Below are 16,695 nucleotides of genomic sequence, written 5' to 3'. Positions count from 1 at the left end.
TCTTTCTAAAGAGCATTAGTACAACAGTAGCGTCCCGGCTGATATTTGCACCTGTGACCTTTCTCGTTCTGGTCATTAACAAGCAGTGAATGTAGCATGGATGTAATATTGTGTGGGCTCAGCCTGGGACGGGGAATAATGTTACCAACTTTGGCCACTAGATGGCGACAACACTATGAGAACCCCTTTAATCAATCAGGTAGCTTTATTAATTTAGCACTTCTTTTAACTTCTCCAGAAGAATTCAAATCCCCTTTATTTCCTGTACTGGGGCAGTGTGTGTGTTTGTTATGGATACTTTGAGATTGGAGTGTATGTCTTTTCAATAAGAATTTAAATGTGAATATTTCCTTTTGCTTTGGCAGTGTGTCTTGGTCATGGATGTGTACTGTGTTTGGACTTTGGAATGTACAGTATGTCTGGTCCAAACCAGAGTCATGTATTTAGAGAGTTGGGACATTGAGGTTTCTGCATTATGATGCTTTAATTAACATGACACTACAACATTCTATGGCAGCCATGTTAGCGCCCCATTAACATTACACAGGAATATTTAAACGATGCTATGTAACTGAATTTCTAGAATTAGAACAATATTCAAAATTCTTAAAGTTGACCAAACTCTAAAATATATGGCTCTGGTAAAAACTGTTGAATTACCGGAGAGTTAACACTAAGAGAGAGCAGGAGCCTAAAATAGGCTGTTATCCTGCATCAACAGAATGCTACAGATTCATCATCTAAAAAGACAGGAGTCACTGCACCTCATGTTTTTCACTTGCTTCTCTGTAACACACAAGTCACACACACACACACACACACACAGAGAGAGAAAGAGAGACACACACAAAGGAGACACCCACTGTTTTGCATCCTGTGTTCTTGCAACACAACTTCACTCTCTGTGAGAGAGAGAGAGAGAGAGAGAGAGAGAGAGAGAGAGAGAGAGTGTGTGTGTGTGGGGGGGGGGGGGGGGGGGGGGGGTTAAATGTCCTGCTGAAATCTTACTCAGCAAAAAAAAAAAAAGGAATTTCCAAATCACTGTAATGTTATATTTCAACACAGAAGTGGTATTAGTCAACAGAGGCATTGAAACAAACTGCCTTTACATAGAAACACCCTGCAACGATTTGATCCAGAAGAAGTAACAGGAAACGGAAGAAGCTATGGGATGGACACATGCTTAGCGTTCCGCTTTCGTTCTGCCTTGTTGCTGTATGGCCATCTTCTGTAGAAGCTTAGTCTCATCTTCATCTGAACTGGAGGAGAGACAATCAATAGTATTGTATTGTTAAAGCCTTTTAACAAAAGTCTAAAGCAACTATAGTCTCAATAGATTCTATGCTAAAGCAAATCCAGCAAAGAGCACACACACATACGCCTACCTGGGTCTCTTCTTCTGCGGTGCCTCAGCTGATTTGGGCTCCTGGTAAATTATCTCCTCTCTGTTGTGTTTCACGCCGTTCTTGTCTGACGTCACTGTCGGCTGCGAAGGCTCCTGGGGCTTCTCGTTGCTATGGCGCCTTTGGGTGCAGCCCTACGATAGGAAAGTCCACTCGGGATGCTGTCTCTGATACCTGTGGTCCAAACACATCGACACAGTCTGAAGCATTCTCAGAAGTCCCCTACACATGAATTACCTATAATACATCGCTACATCGCTGCACTGACTGGTCTTTCCTCATTAATGAACTTATTTCAGCAATTAAAGGTGTTTCTATATAGTTGTACAATGTTTTTGAGGCATATTATTCTGTTTTAATTTTACTCCGGAATCACTATGATAAATATAATCGTTTTTTCTTGAGTGTATTGTATAAAGCTCAGATTTACTTTGGGTCGAGAGCTTCAAGTTCCTCTGTGTCCACATCACTAAAGAGCTATCATGGTCCACACACACACCAACACAGTTGTGAAGAAGACACGACAACACCTCTTCCCCCTCAGGAGTCTGAAAAGATTTGACATGGGCGCTCAGGTCAAATATTGTTCCCTGAGCTAATGCCTAGGCTATAACGTTTAGCCTTCAGCTCAGCGGGCCAAGTTCGAACCCAGCTGGTGGCACATTCTCCTTGACCTTGATAGACAGGAACTCCGAGAAGTCTGTGGTCCTCTTCCTACAACTAGACCAACCCTGCACACAAAACACATGAGTCAACACTTACAGTAAGGGGGAAAAAAGTATTTGATCCCCTGCTGATTTTGTACGTTTGCCCACTGACAAAGACATGATCAGTCTATAATTTTAATGGTAGGTTTATTTGAACAGTGAGAGACAGAATAACAACAAAAAAATCCAGAAAAACGCATGTCGAAAAATGTTATAAATTGATTTGCATTTTAATGAGGGAAATAAGTATTTGACCCCTCTGCAAAACATGACTTAGTACTTGGTGGCAAAACCCTTGTTGGCAATCACAGAGGACAGACGTTTCTTGTAGTTGGCCAGCAGGTTTGAACACATCTCAGGAGGGATTTTGTTCCACTCCTCTTTGCAGATCCAAGTCATTAAGGTTTCGAGGCTGACGTTTGGCAACTCAAACCTTCAGCTTCCTCCACAGATTTTCTATGGGATTAAGGTCTGGAGACTGGCTAGGCCACTCCAGGACCTTAATGTGCTTCTTCTTGAGCCACTCCTTTGTTGCCTTGGCCGTGTGTTTTGGGTCATTGTCATGCTGGAATACCCATCCACGACCCATTTTCAATGCCCTGGCCGAGGGAAGGAGGTTCTCACCCAAGATTTGACGGTACATGGCCCCGTCCATCGTCCCTTTGATGCGGTGAAGTTGTCCTGTCCCCTTAGCAGAAAAACACCCCCAAAGCATAATGTTTCCACCTCCATGTTTGACGGTGGGGATGGTGTTCTTGGGGTCATAGGCAGCATTCCTCCTCCTCCAAACACGGCGAGTTGAGTTGATGCCAAAGAGCTCCATTTTGGTCTCATCTGACCACAACACTTTCACCCAGTTCTCCGCTGAATCATTCTGATGTTCATTGGCAAACTTCAGACGGCCCTGTATATGTGCTTTCTTGAGCAGGGGGAACTTGCGGGCGCTGCAGGATTTCAGTCCTTCACAGCGTAGTGTGTTACCAATTGTTTTCTTGGTGACTATGGTCCCAGCTGCCTTGAGATCATTGACAAGATCCTCCCATGAAGTTCTGGGCTGATTCCTCACCGTTCTCATGATCATTGCAACTCCACGAGGTGAGATCTTGCATGGAGCCCCAGGCCGAGGGAGATTGACAGTTATTTTGTGTTTCTTCCATTTGCGAATAATCGCACCAACTGTTGTCACCTTCTCACCAAGCTGCTTGGCGATGGTCTTGTAGCCCATTCCAGCCTTGTGTAGGTCTACAATCTTGTCCCTGACATCCTTGGAGAGCTCTTTGATCTTGGCCATGGTGGAGAGTTTGGAATCTGATTGATTGATTGCTTCTGTGGACAGGTGTCTTTTATACAGGTAACAAGCTGAGATTAGGAGCACTCCCCTTTAAGAGTCTGCTCCTAATCTCAGCTCGTTACCTGTATAAAAGACACCTGGGAGCCAGACATTTTTCTGATAGAGAGGGGGTCAAATACTTATTTCCCTCATTAAAATGCAAATCAATTTATAACATTTTTTACATGCATTTTTCTGGATGTTTTTGTTGTTATTCTGTCTCTCACTGTTCAAATAAACCTACCATTAAAATTATAGACTGATCATCTCTTTGTCAGTGGGCAAACGTACAAAATCAGCAGGGGATCAAATACTTTTTTCCCCTCACTGTATCTCTAAATGAAAAATAAATGTATGCATTGTTTTTATTCATCTTCGTGGAAGATGAGAACACCTAGATGATGCTGACAAGAGCAGGAACCCAGACTTCATCAAAGAAATTGGAAATACAGACATTGTCATCCTACAAGATTACCATACGACAGACCACGTAGTCACCCTGCACACCCTAATTGACAAACAAACAAAAAGGCAAAGTCTTCTCATGCTTTGTTGATTTCAAAAAAGCTTTTGACTCAAATTTGGCATGAGGGCCTGCTATACAAATTGATGGAAAGTGGGGTTGGGGGAAAACATACAACATTATAAAATCCATGTACACAAACAACAAGTGTGCAGTTAAAATTGGCAAAAAACACACATTTCTTTCCACAGGGCCATGGGGTGAGACAGGGATGCAGCTTAAGCCCCACCCTGTTCAACATATACATCAACGACTTGGCGAGGGCACTAGAACAGTCTGCAGCACCCGGCCTCACCCTACTAGAATCTGAAGTCAAATGTCTTCTGTTTGCTGACGATCTGGTGCTTCTGTCCCCAACCAAGGAGGGCCTACAGCAGCACCTAGATCTTCTGCACAGATTCTGTCAGGACTGGGCCCTGACAGTAAATCTCAGTAAGACAAAAATAATGGTGTTCCAAAAAAGGTCCAGTTGTCAGGACCACAAATACAAATTCCATCTAGACACCGTTGCCCTAGAGCACACAAACAACTATACATACCTCGGCCTAAAAATCACCGCCACAGGTAACTTCCACAAAGCTGTGAACGATCTAAGAGACAAGGCAAGAAAGACTTCTATGCCATCAAAAGGAACATAAAATTCAACATACCAATTAGGCTCTGGCTAAAAAATACTTGAATCAGTTATTGAACCCATTGCCCTTTATGGTTGTGAGGTCTGGGGTACGCTCACCAACCAAGAATTCACAAAATGGGACAAACACAACATTGAGACTGCATGCAGAATTCTGCAAACATATCCTGTGTACAACGTAAAACACCAAATAATGCATGCAGAGCAGAATTAGGCCGATACCCGCTAATTATCAAAACCCAGAAAAGAGCCGTTCAATTCTATAACCACCTAAAAGGAAGCGATTCCCAAACCTTCCATAACAAAGCCATCACCTACAGAGAGATGAAGCTGGAGAAGAGTCCCCTAAGCAAGCTTTTCCTGGGGCTCTGTTCACAAACAGACCCCACAGAGCCCCAGGACAGCAACACAATTAGACCCAACCAAATCATGAGAAAACAAAAAGAGAATTACTTGACACATTGGAAAGAATTAACCAAAAAACAGAGCAAACTAGAATGCTATTTGGCCCTAAACAGAGAGTACACAGTGGCAGAATACCTGACCACTGTGACTGACCCAAAATTAAGGAAAGCTTTGACTATGTACATACTCAGTGAGCATAGCCTTGCTATTGAGAAAGGCCGCCGTAGGCAGACCTGGCTCTCAAGAGAAGACAGGCTATGTGCACACTGCCCACAAAATGAAGTGGAAACTGAGCTGCACTTCCTAACCTCCTGCCAAATGTATTACCATATTAGAGACACATATTTCCCTCAGATTACAGAGATCCACAAAGAATTCGAAAACAAACCCAATTTTGATAAACTCCTGTACAGTGCATTTGGAAAGTATTCAGACCCCTACGTTACAGCTTTATTCTAAAATGTATTAAATAGTTTTTCCCCCTAATCAATCTACACTCAATACCCCATAATGATAAAGCAAAAACAGGTTTTTAGAAATGTTTGTAAATGTATTAAAAATAAAAAGGGAAATATTACATTTACACGAGTTTTCAGACCCTTTCCTCAGTATTCTGTTGAAAAACATCCCCACAGCATGACACCACCATGCTTTTCGTAGGGATGGTGCCAGGTTTCCCCCAGACATGACGCTTTACGTCAATGTTTGGATGACTACTACTCTAGCACACTGTGTTCCTAACAGAGACACTAAACTATCAACAAAACATTTCTAGACTAAAAATAACTATCAACTGGAGGTTCTCCATTGAGCATTATATATTTTTATAGACCAGTAGTAGGCTGGTTCTGGGTATGGGAAACCGCCAATTTGAGTTCTGTGAAAGACACCCCTCATCTCCAAATCGGTCTGGCCCACAGGAATCTGTGTGGGTGACTACAAGTTACACACACAATAAATAGACAAATTCTCATCTCTCTACATTTACCCATTCAAAACCTAGTCTAGCTTTAGACATTAGACCACCAATATACCCAATACTATAACCACACTAACTCTTAAAATATACTATATATTAATTACAACCAGAGTACTACCACAGTATTACTTGCTCAGTGAAAAACCTCAGTGTGTTTGAGCTAAAGTAAAGTGTTTTGAGTTTAAGTGAAGTAAGCGGTCTTCTTACCATCCTTGTTCTTGTCTGTATCAAACTTCTCTCGACAGCCTTTGTTGTAGCATAGCAACGCCATGCTGGCCTTAGTTAGTTTGTCTTCTCGTAAATATTCCTCCTCTTCGGAACCTTAATCCCGTATGGAACTTCCAGAACTTTCTCCAGGATAGAAGATAAGTGAGGGAACGAGAGAGAGAGAGATCCAGAAGGACTGAAAAAGGAGAGAGAAAGGGGGGAGAGAGGGGATGTCTCCTTGGCCTGGCTGAATGAATGATAAAAACAGCCACCAGTCGTGCCCCTCTCGCTTTGTCCTCCCTCTCTTCCGCTGTCAGTCCTCATCTAGCGGTGGCTTGGCATTCCTCTCTCCTGCCCTGGCTGTGTGTGTGTCCTGGTAGTTTGGACTAAGGCCTGTCGCTAATAATGTTGGCTTATTATTGGCTTTCTTGGGACAAACAATATAACAAAACTGGACACACTAAGGCCTACAGTACGCCATCCCCTTGACCTACACTGTAACACCAAACCATTTTCAATAGCATACCGTCTTGACCTTGGAACTCTGTGTGTGGTTTTGAAACAGAACAACAAAAAATCACAAAACACTAAAGGAATGGAAAATGACTTTATTTCTTTAAAAAAAAGATAAAAACAAAATCCCTAAAATAAACGCAGTAAGTAAAATAAAAGCCCATAATTGATTTATATTCTGAAACGTTCGTTTTGTATTATTTCCATGCTTAATAAAATCCTTATATTTCTGCATAAATAAATAAACATTTACAAAGAGAAGGAAGAAGAATCAGAGACGAAAGTGTGATTCTCTGAATCATTTGGCATCATTGATGACCAATCAATCGATCAACAACTGATCAAATTGGCTGATTCATTGATGACCTGTAGACATGCAGCCAATCGCCTTCCTTCCTTCCTTCCTTCCCCATTGGGTATTATATATACCGCATGATGCAATTATCGCTCAGGTTCAGAAAAAATAAAACAAAAAGAAAAACAGAATAACATTGTAGCAGATGGGTGTGTGTCTAGGTCCCTAATGGCAACCGCTTCCCTACATAGTTCACAAAGAATTGCACTCTATAGCGAACAGGTTGGCATTTAGGACACATTGTGTTTGTTTGTTTATATTTACATAGTTATCACCAGGCAACAGTCAGAAGGGTAGTTGTTTTCCAAAAAACATATAGAAAAAAAAAAAAAAGAAGGTGCACAGGAAGATCTTTGAATGAACACACCGACTGAAAATGAGGGAATTTATCCGTTTTTTAACGGATAAACGAATACATTTCACAGAGAGATTTATCAAAAATGTATCCATTCATAAAAAACCCAAAAGCCTCACTCTTCCTTTCCCTCTTCCTTGTTGCGTTTCAGGTTGACTGACACACACCTGTCTCATATGACAGGGACTCACCAACAGAGGGTGCGTCGCTTGCAGATATTATCAAAAAGACCAATTTCAATACAATTAAAAGTAACATGGCATCTTTGGAAAAGTAAAAGTGTCTGGCTACACCCCCCTCAGACCTCCACCTCCAATGCATTTTGATAAGAGAGGATGCAAGGAATCAAGGAAAGACCATTGAGATTGGCTAGGTCTGTGGTTAGGTTAGGGGTGCCTGTTCTTGTAGCAGGTCAGGTTAGGGGTGCCTGTTCTTGTAGCAGGTCAGGTCAGGGGTGCCTGTTCTTGTAGCAGGTCAGGTTAGGGGTGCCTGTTCTTGTAGCAGGTCAGGTTAGGGGTGCCTGTTCTTGTAGCAGGTCAGGTTAGGGGTGCCTGTTCTTGTAGCAGGTCAGGTCAGGGGTGCCTGTTCTTGTAGCAGGTCAGGTTAGGGGTGCCTGTTCTTGTAGCAGGTCAGGTTAGGGGTGCCTGTTCCTGTAGCAGGTCAGGTTAGGGGTGCCTGTTCCTGTAGCAGGTCAGGTTAGGGGTGCCTGTTCTTGTAGCAGGTCAGGTCAGGGGTGCCTGTTCTTGTAGCAGGTCAGGTTAGGGGTGCCTGTTCTTGTAGCAGGTCAGGTTAGGGGTGCCTGTTCCTGTAGCAGGTCAGGTTAGGGGTGCCTGTTCCTGTAGCAGGTCAGGTTAGGGGTGCCTGTTCTTGTAGCAGGTCAGGTTAGGGGTGCCTGTTCCTGTAGCAGGTCAGGTCAGGTGTGCCTGTTTATGACAACCCAGACACTTCAACGAGTTTTGACAGACGACAGAGTAGATCAGATCATGTTTTTAACTAGCCTGGAATCCAAGCTGATATGCTAACGTTTCCGTCTGGTTTCACCAGGGTAGCTTTTAAGGTGTAGCTAGGACAACAAGACATCACAACCATACATTCATAAAGGAGGAGAGAAGAAGTCACTATCACTCTCTCTGCCATTCCACCATTTTGAAACCAGCTCAAATTTAAACACCTCCATTTACAGGCAGGACTTGTTTTACACATTGTTTTAATGCATGGAATCCAAACAAAACAAAACAAAATTTTAAAAAATATCGACCAACTGGAGAACGAACACAAGACGTGATAAATTCAGGAGAAAGAAAAATTGTGCTCATCAACTTCAGTGCCAAACAAAGGTTGCATCCCAAATGGCACCCTTTTCCCTATATAGTGTGCTACTTTTGACAAGAGCCCTATGGGTCCCGGTCAAAAGAAGTGCACTACATATGGAATAGGATGGCGTTTGGGACGCAGCGATAGTTGTCGCTAGACACTGAACCTACGGTCCGCTTTGCAGTTCTCGCCTAATGGAAGTTAGGGTTGATCCTAGATCTGGGCCTAACAGACCAACTTCTACCCAGAGCTCCATGCCCACCAGATTCAGGGACTGTATGAATCCGAGGAGTCCAGAGAAGGACATCTGTTTTGGGCCGCAAAGATTGAGGGGTCCTTAACTTCCAAATGACCACCACCACTCAACCCCCCTTAAAACAGGTGCTACTATAGCGACGCTCTCCTTTAAACAGAGACTACAGGCCTCATCCTTTATAAGGATGATATACAGTTGAAGTCGGAAGTTTACGTACAGCTGAAGTCGGAAGTTTACGTACAGCTGAAGTCGGAAGTTTACGTACAGCTGAAGTCGGAAGTTTACGTACAGCTGAAGTCGGAAGTTTACGTACAGCTGAAGTCGGAAGTTTACGTACACCTTAGCCAAATACATTTAAACTCAGTTTTTCACAATTCCTGACATTTAATCCTAGTACAAATTCCCTGTCTTAGGTCAGTTAGGATCACCACTTTATTTTAAGAATGTGAAATGTCAGAATAATAGTAGAGAGAAGTATTTATTTCAGCTTTTATTTATTTCATCACATTCCCAGTGGGTCAGAAGTACACTCAAATAGTATTTGGTAGCATTGCCTTTAAATTGTTTAACTTGGGTCAAACGTTTCGGGTAGCCTTCCACAAGCTTCCCACAATAAGTTGGGTGAATTTTGGTCCATTCCTCCTGACAGAGCTGGTGTAACTGAGTCAGGTTTGTAGGCCTCCTTCCTCACACACGCTTTTTCAGTTCTGCCCACACATTTTCTATAGGATTGAGATCAGGGCTTTGTGATGGCCACTCCAATATCTTGACTTTGTTGTCTTTAAGCCATTTTGCCACAACTTTAGAAGTATGCTTGGGGTCATTGTCCATTTGGAAGACCCATTTGTGACCAAGCTTTAACTTCCTGACTGATCTGTCTTGAGATGTTGCTTCAATATATCCACATAATTTTCCTTCCTCATGATGGCATCTATTTTGTGAAGTGCACCAGTCCCTCCTGCAGCAAAGCACCCCCACAGCATGATGCTGCCACCCCCGTGCTTCACGGTGGGGATGGTGTTCTTCGGCTTGCAAGCTTTCCCCTTTTTCCTCTAAACATAACGATGGTCATTATGGCCAAACAGTTCTATTTTTGTTTCATCAGACCAGAGGACATTTCTCCAAAAAGTACAATCTTTGTCCCCATGTGCAGTTGCAAACCGTGGCTTTTTTTATGGCAGTTTTGGAGCAGTGGCTTCTTCCTTGCTGAGCGGCCTTTCAGGTTATGTCGATATAGGACTCGTTTTACTGTGAATATAGATACTTTTGTACCGGTTTCCTCCAGCATCTTCACAAGGTCATTTGCTGTTGTTCTGGAATTGATTTGCACTTTTCACACCAAAGTACATTAATCTCTAGGAGAACGCATCTCCTTCCTGAGCGGTATGACGGCTGCGTGGTCCCATGGTGTTTATACTTACGTACTATTGTTTGTACAGATGAACGTGGTACCTTCAGGCGTTTGGAAATTGCTCCCATGGATGAACCAGACTTGTGGAGGTCTTGGCTGATTTATTTAGATTTTCCCATGATGTCAAGCAGAGGCACTGAGTTTGAAGGTAGGCCTTGAAAAAAATCCACAGGTTCACATCCAATTGACTCAAATGTTGTCAATTAGCCTATTAGAAGCTTCTAAAGCCATGACATAATTTTCAGGAATTTTCCAAGCTGTTTAAAGGCACCGTCAACTTAGTGTATGTAAACCTCTGACCCACTGGAATTGTGATACAGTGAATTATAAGTGAAATAATCTGTCTGTAAACAATTGCTGGAAAAATTACTTGTGTCATGCACAAAGTAGATGTCCTAACCGACTTGCCAAAACTATAGTTTGTTAACAAGAAATGTGTGGAGTAGTTGAAAAACAAGTTTTAATGACTCCAACCTAAGTGTATGTAAACTTCCGACTTCAACTGTATGTCCCTTAGCCATTGTGGATAGTTCAGTTCCACCAACAACAAAACTGGACATAAAAAGCACCAAGTATCGTCCGATTGGCTATCGATGCATATGATCCAATCCAAGACAGTTTTAAAGTTTCTAGGATTGACGGACACCGGAGTGGACATGCCCACTCACAGCAGAAGCAGTGAAGGACAATGATAGAGCCCAGCAAAACAGTAAGTCAGAAGAGGGGATTCTAAAGATTTTAAAGCTGTATCTACAGGAGAATGAAGAAGAGACAGCAAGATGGGTGATATTCTAGAGCTGGGTCTACCTGACAGTATACAAGATGGGTGATATTCTAGAGCTGGGTCTACCTAACAGTATACAATGGAGGGGAATATTCTAGAGCTATAATCTACCAGGCATTGGGCGAGACCAGAGGAATAATCTAGAGCTGTACATACTAGACAGTGACAAGAGGCCAAGAGAGCTATCTACTAGCCTGAAGAGACACAGTGATTCTAGACAATTCTAAGTGAGATTCTAGGCTATATCTATAAAACAGTGGACAGGATTGGACACACCACAGAACTGGACTATTTGCTAGGTAGGTATACTGGTAATGTGTACTGGGACAGGGGGAAGGGTTTGACTTAGGGACCTGCATGTGTATTCACTCATTTATAACCAACTCCTTCTTTCATCAAGTTCTGCCGTGTCATAGATCATCACATCAGTGGAACATTTCAGCTTGTTCAAAGAAGAAAACAAATATTAGGTTCATGTAACGTCACCAGGGGGCATAGGGTCATCAACTTCAGCGCCAAGATATTAGCCTGGTCACAGGTCTGTTTGTGCTTTTGCCTACTCCACCGTCATCATTTTGCATGACAATTCCACAAGGAGTTGGCAAGAGAGCAGAAGCAAGCTCCCAAGATATAGGAAACAGACCGGTACCCAGGCTACCAAGACAAAGGAAACAGACCGGCACCCAGGCTACGAAGATATAGGAAACAAACCGGCTCCCAATATATAGGAAATCTACAGAAAACAGCATGGCATGAGTGTTACACAGGAAAACACACCAATGTGTTTTACACAGAGAAATTACAACAGTGGAAATTGTAGCAATGGATATTTTGGCTGAAAGATGTTACACCTACACCTGTTTTAATTGAGACCAATAGTTCAGTTACATTGACATCCTTTCATAAAACATATGGGACCCAGAGTGTGATCAAACCAATATTAGGCTGTGCATTTCAAGTCAATGTGCCCCAAAAGTCTTTAACAATAAAGTTACCCTTGGCAATTAGGTTCATTCAGTGTGAACCAGTACCAACCTTATTGACACACAGATCTGTTAAAAAGAAAGCCATCAAGAAACACCCCCCCATTATGGGAGTTGTGTTGAAGACTCATCAACAGTTGTACAATATCATCCTTTGACACCAAAAGTTACTTTGACATCCTTTCATATGACATCTTGACAGCTGGGAGGAAAATTGACAGAGCATTGCTTTAAAACAATATGACATCGTGAGTAATGGACATTATGATTAAAAAACAAATTTTAAAAACAAAATTAGACATTATTACCACCAGAATAATTCCAGAAAAATCTAACATTGTTCAGTGTGGGTTTCTGCACGTGTGTGTGTGTGTGTGTGTATGTATGTGTGTGTGTGTGTGTGTATGTATATCTCTATACACATGTTCTTGCCTGCCTGCGTGCGCGTGTGTGCGTGCGTGCGTGCGTGTGTGCGTGCGTGTGTGCGTGCGTGCGTGTGTGTAAGCATGAATCCGTCAACATTCAAGGACACAGTAGGATGAGGAAACTGTTTCTACAAGATAGAAGCCGTAGCGAGAGGAGGGATTAATGCGTCCCAAAATGGCAGCCTATCCTCTATATAGAGAACTACTTTTAACCAGGACCCTTAGGGCAGTAGTGCACTTGATAGGGAATAGGGTGCCATTTCAGATACGCTCAACAGTTCCCTAGCTCTCTCCATGGACAGACAGAGTAGACATGAGAAGCGGCTGAGAGTTGGGATAATGGTGAAGGTAGAGGGGGGGGGGTCCTTAATGTTTTCTATCCAGTCTGATCGATGGTAGGATAATGGTGAAGATAGAGGGGGGGGTCCTTAATGTTTTCTATCCAGTCTGATCGATGGTAGGATAATGGTGAAGGTAGAGGGGGGGGGTCCTTAATGTTTTCTATCCAGTCTGATCGATGGTAGGATAATGGTGAAGATAGAGGGGGGGGGGGGGTCCTTAATGTTTTCTATCCAGTCTGATCGATGGTAGGATAATGGTGAAGATAGAGGGGGGGGGGGATCCTTAATGTTTTCTATCCAGTCTGATCGATGGTAGGATAATGGTGAAGGTAGAGGGGGGGGGTCCTTAATGTTTTCTATCCAGTCTGATCGATGGTAGGATAATGGTGAAGGTAGAGGGGGGGGTCCTTAATGTTTTCTATCCAGTCTGATCGATGGTAGGATAATGGTGAAGGTAGAGGGGGGTCCTTAATGTTTTCTATCCAGTCTGATCGATGGTAGGATAATGGTGAAGGTAGAGGGGGGGGTCCTTAATGTTTTCTATCCAGTCTGATCGATGGTAGGATAATGGTGAAGGTAGAGGGGGGGGGGGTCCTTAATGTTTTCTATCCAGTCTGATCGATGGTAGGATAATGGTGAAGGTGCGTCCTTAATGTTTTCTATCCAGTCTGATCGATGGTAGGATAATGGTGAAGGTAGAGGGGGGGGGTCCTTAATGTTTTCTATCCAGTCTGATCGATGGTAGGATAATGGTGAAGGTAGAGGGGGGGGGGTCCTTAATGTTTTCTATCCAGTCTGATCGATGGTAGGATAATGGTGAAGGTAGAGGGGGGGGGGGGGGGGTCCTTAATGTTTTCTATCCAGTCTGATCGATGGTAGGATAATGGTGAAGGTAGAGGGGGGGGTCCTTAATGTTTTCTATCCAGTCTGATTACACCTGGTGAAGGCTTCTCCGTGTCTGAAACATCTCCCATCGGTAACATACAGACCTTAAGTGCTTTTCTTAACTACCAAACAGTCAAGGATGGCTAGCGAGCAGGGACAAACAGTGCTATGGGATTTTGGTTCCACCCTGTTGATGAATATCAGTAACAGTGAGAAAGTTGAAAAAAAAAAAAAAACTGCTTTAACTGGTGACTTTTTTCCTTGAAGAAAGAAGTTCGCTCTGCGTGACAAAGTGCTCAATATCAGCTCAGTAACATACCTACAACCTTGAAGAATTCCCAGTAATTGTAACAGGGCCTAAGCCATCTATCTATCTATCTATCTACACCAAAGACTAAAGAAGGTAACAGAACACAAACTAACCCAACACAGAGAATTCATAATGTAAACACTGGTCCTAAGTGCAACGAACCTATGACCTTTCACCCCTGACCCCTTCACACTGTCTACTCAAAATTACCATTATTATCCATTCCACCTAATTATGGGCTTCCGTTGTTGTTGTTTGTTTGTTTGTTTGTTTGTTTTGGGGGGAGGGCTGTTTCAGACAGAGATGTAAGCCTTTTTGACATCATACACACTCCCCTCCTCTCTCCTCTATCCTTCTATCCTCCATGTCCCGGGTTCATCCTGTTATTTTTCTTCCCTCTCCCTCTCCTCTCTGTATTTGGTGTTGGTTGGTTTTTCTTCTGTCTGTCCCTCCGTCTTTCATTCATTCGTTCCTCTATTCTTCGTTTGTTCACTGTGTGTTTTTTTTGGCCGTCACTTTTGGCACTCTGCCCCCCACCCCCCGATGAAATTACATAAACTGCATCTGAAAGAGAGACGGAGAGAAAGAAGGGAGGAAGAGAGAAAGAGGAAGAAAAGTCAGTGAGGGGAAATGGCAGAAAAGACTCTAAACTGCAGGGGAAAAAATGGGGTTGTGAGTTTGGCTCTACAATTGTAGGGCTTGTGGTAGCTGGGCCATAAAGGGGTTTGGATTAAGGGTGTAGGTCAAGTAGGATTACTTGAGTTCAGGGGATGGGGCATAACAGTGTTGTAGGGTTTGTTGGGGGGGGGGGGGGGGTCACCTGGGCTCCAGGCATGGGGGCGAAGGGGTTGTTGGGTCTGAGTACAGGCTGGTTGTACATCATGGGCTGGGGGGCCATCACCTGAACACCCCCCATCTGACCCATCTGAGGAGGGACCTGGGGAGGAAAAGACAGATCAACTTTTACATTTTTTGTTGATTACTTATTTTTTTTTATTTTTTTTTTTTTATGGGTGAAGACGGTGAGAGACAGGAAAGTTGGGAAAGAAGTTATGCGTCAGAAGGATGCGGGCCTGACTGGAGCATCCCTAAGTGCTAGACCACCCCAGAACACGGTCATACATACACGCAAAATACATACTAGGTTATACATGTGAAGGCGTATTAATCTGGTTCCGTGTGAGCAGCACTCACCATTCCATACATAGGCACTTGCGGTGTGGTCATGGGGAAAGCCATAGGAGCTGGAGCCTGTTTGGGAGGAGAGAGAGACCTGGTTAACAGGGCTGAGATGGAATGAAATACCTGTGTACACAGGTGAAGGGAGAGGTAACATTTAAAGGTCAAACTGAGGGGATGACCTCCATGACCACTGCTTCATCAATACAGGTCAACTACAGGTAAAATAAACAATAAATAAATAAAATACAGGTAAAATACACTACACGTAAATAAAGAAAAAATGTACTATAGTTAAAATAAAATAAAAGACAAATACAGGACAAATCAAATAAATAAAGATAAAATACAGGTAAAATAAACCACAGGTAAACTAAAAACTAAATGTAAACAGGTAAACTACAGGTCAAATAAACTATAAATAAATATAAATAAAATAAACTACAGATAAATACAAGTAAAATAAACTACACATACATACAGGTAAAATAAACTACAGGTAAACTAAACAACTACATGTAAATCCAGGTCAAATAAACCATAAATAAATACAGGTCAAATAAACAACTACACTGCTCAAAAAAATAAAGGGAACACTAAAATAACACATCCTAGATCTGAATGAATGAAATAATCTTATTAAATACTTTTTTCTTTAAATAGTTGAATGTGCTGACAACAAAATCACACAAAAATTATCAATGGAAATCAAATTTATCAACCCATGGAGGTCTGGATTTGGAGTCACCCTCAAAATTAAAGTGGAAAACCACACTACAGGCTGATCCAACTGATGTAATGTTCTTAAAACAAGTCAAAATGAGGCTCAGTAGTGTGTGTGGCCTCCACGTGCCTGTATGACCTCCCTACAATGCCTGGGCATGCTCCTGATGAGGTGGCGGATGGTCTCCTGAGGGATCTCCTCCCAGACCTGGACTAAAGCATCCGCCAACTCCTGGACAGTCTGTGGTGCAACGTGGCGTTGGTGGATGGAGCGAGACATGATGTCCCAGATGTGCTCAATTGGATTCAGGTCTGGGGAACGGGCGGGCCAGTCCATAGCATCAATGACTTCCTCTTGCAGGAACTGCTGACACACTCCAGCCACATGAGGTCTAGCATTGTCTTGCATTAGGAGGAACCCAGGGCCAACCGCACCAGCATATGGTCTCACAAGGGGTCTGAGGATCTCATCTCGGTACCTAATGGCAGTCAGGCTACCTCTGGCGAGCACATGGAGGGCTGTGCAGCCCCCCAAAGAAATGCCACCCCACACCATGACTGACCCACCGCCAAACCGGTCATCCTGGAGGATGTTGCAGGCAGCAGAACGTTCTCCACTGCGTCTCCAGACTCTGTCACGTGCTCAGTGTGAACCTGCTTTCATCTGTGAAGA

The 16,695-nt window shown here is 43.1% G+C and overlaps 1 protein-coding gene and 1 long non-coding RNA gene across 5 annotated transcripts in view; both read right to left on the bottom strand.

Moving 5' to 3' along the window:
• Positions 1–965: 965 nt before the first annotated feature.
• Positions 966–6,172, bottom strand: LOC311117299. 4 transcript variants are annotated; one of them, XR_014611586.1, is made up of 5 exons: positions 5,581–6,172; positions 4,503–4,553; positions 1,834–2,134; positions 1,386–1,577; positions 966–1,259 (listed from the first exon to the last, which is right to left on the bottom strand). It is a non-coding gene; the product is annotated as an uncharacterized lncRNA (long non-coding RNA). The 4 variants fall into 4 exon arrangements; XR_014611587.1 differs by having other exon boundaries at positions 1,834–1,951; positions 5,581–6,171; XR_014611588.1 differs by lacking the exon at positions 1,834–2,134 and having other exon boundaries at positions 5,581–5,744.
• A 609-nt stretch (positions 6,173–6,781) lies between these two features.
• The window catches only part of LOC311117297 (phosphatidylinositol-binding clathrin assembly protein-like), a gene marked incomplete at its 5' end in the record, with an annotated part of 33,247 nt that continues 23,333 nt past the window's right edge, over positions 6,782–16,695 (bottom strand). Inside the window, 3 exons of the mRNA XM_084192265.1 lie at positions 6,782–14,684; positions 14,941–15,057; positions 15,315–15,371. Coding sequence (XP_084048391.1) covers positions 14,670–14,684; positions 14,941–15,057; positions 15,315–15,371 — 189 coding nt within the window. The remainder of the gene's footprint in view (positions 14,685–14,940; positions 15,058–15,314; positions 15,372–16,695) is intronic.

Source organism: Coregonus lavaretus (genome assembly GCF_964263955.1).
Source record: "Coregonus lavaretus genome assembly, contig: HAP1_SCAFFOLD_3123, whole genome shotgun sequence".
NCBI classification, from domain to species: Eukaryota; Metazoa; Chordata; class Actinopteri; order Salmoniformes; family Salmonidae; genus Coregonus; species Coregonus lavaretus.
This window is presented reverse-complemented; position numbering and strand designations above follow the sequence as displayed.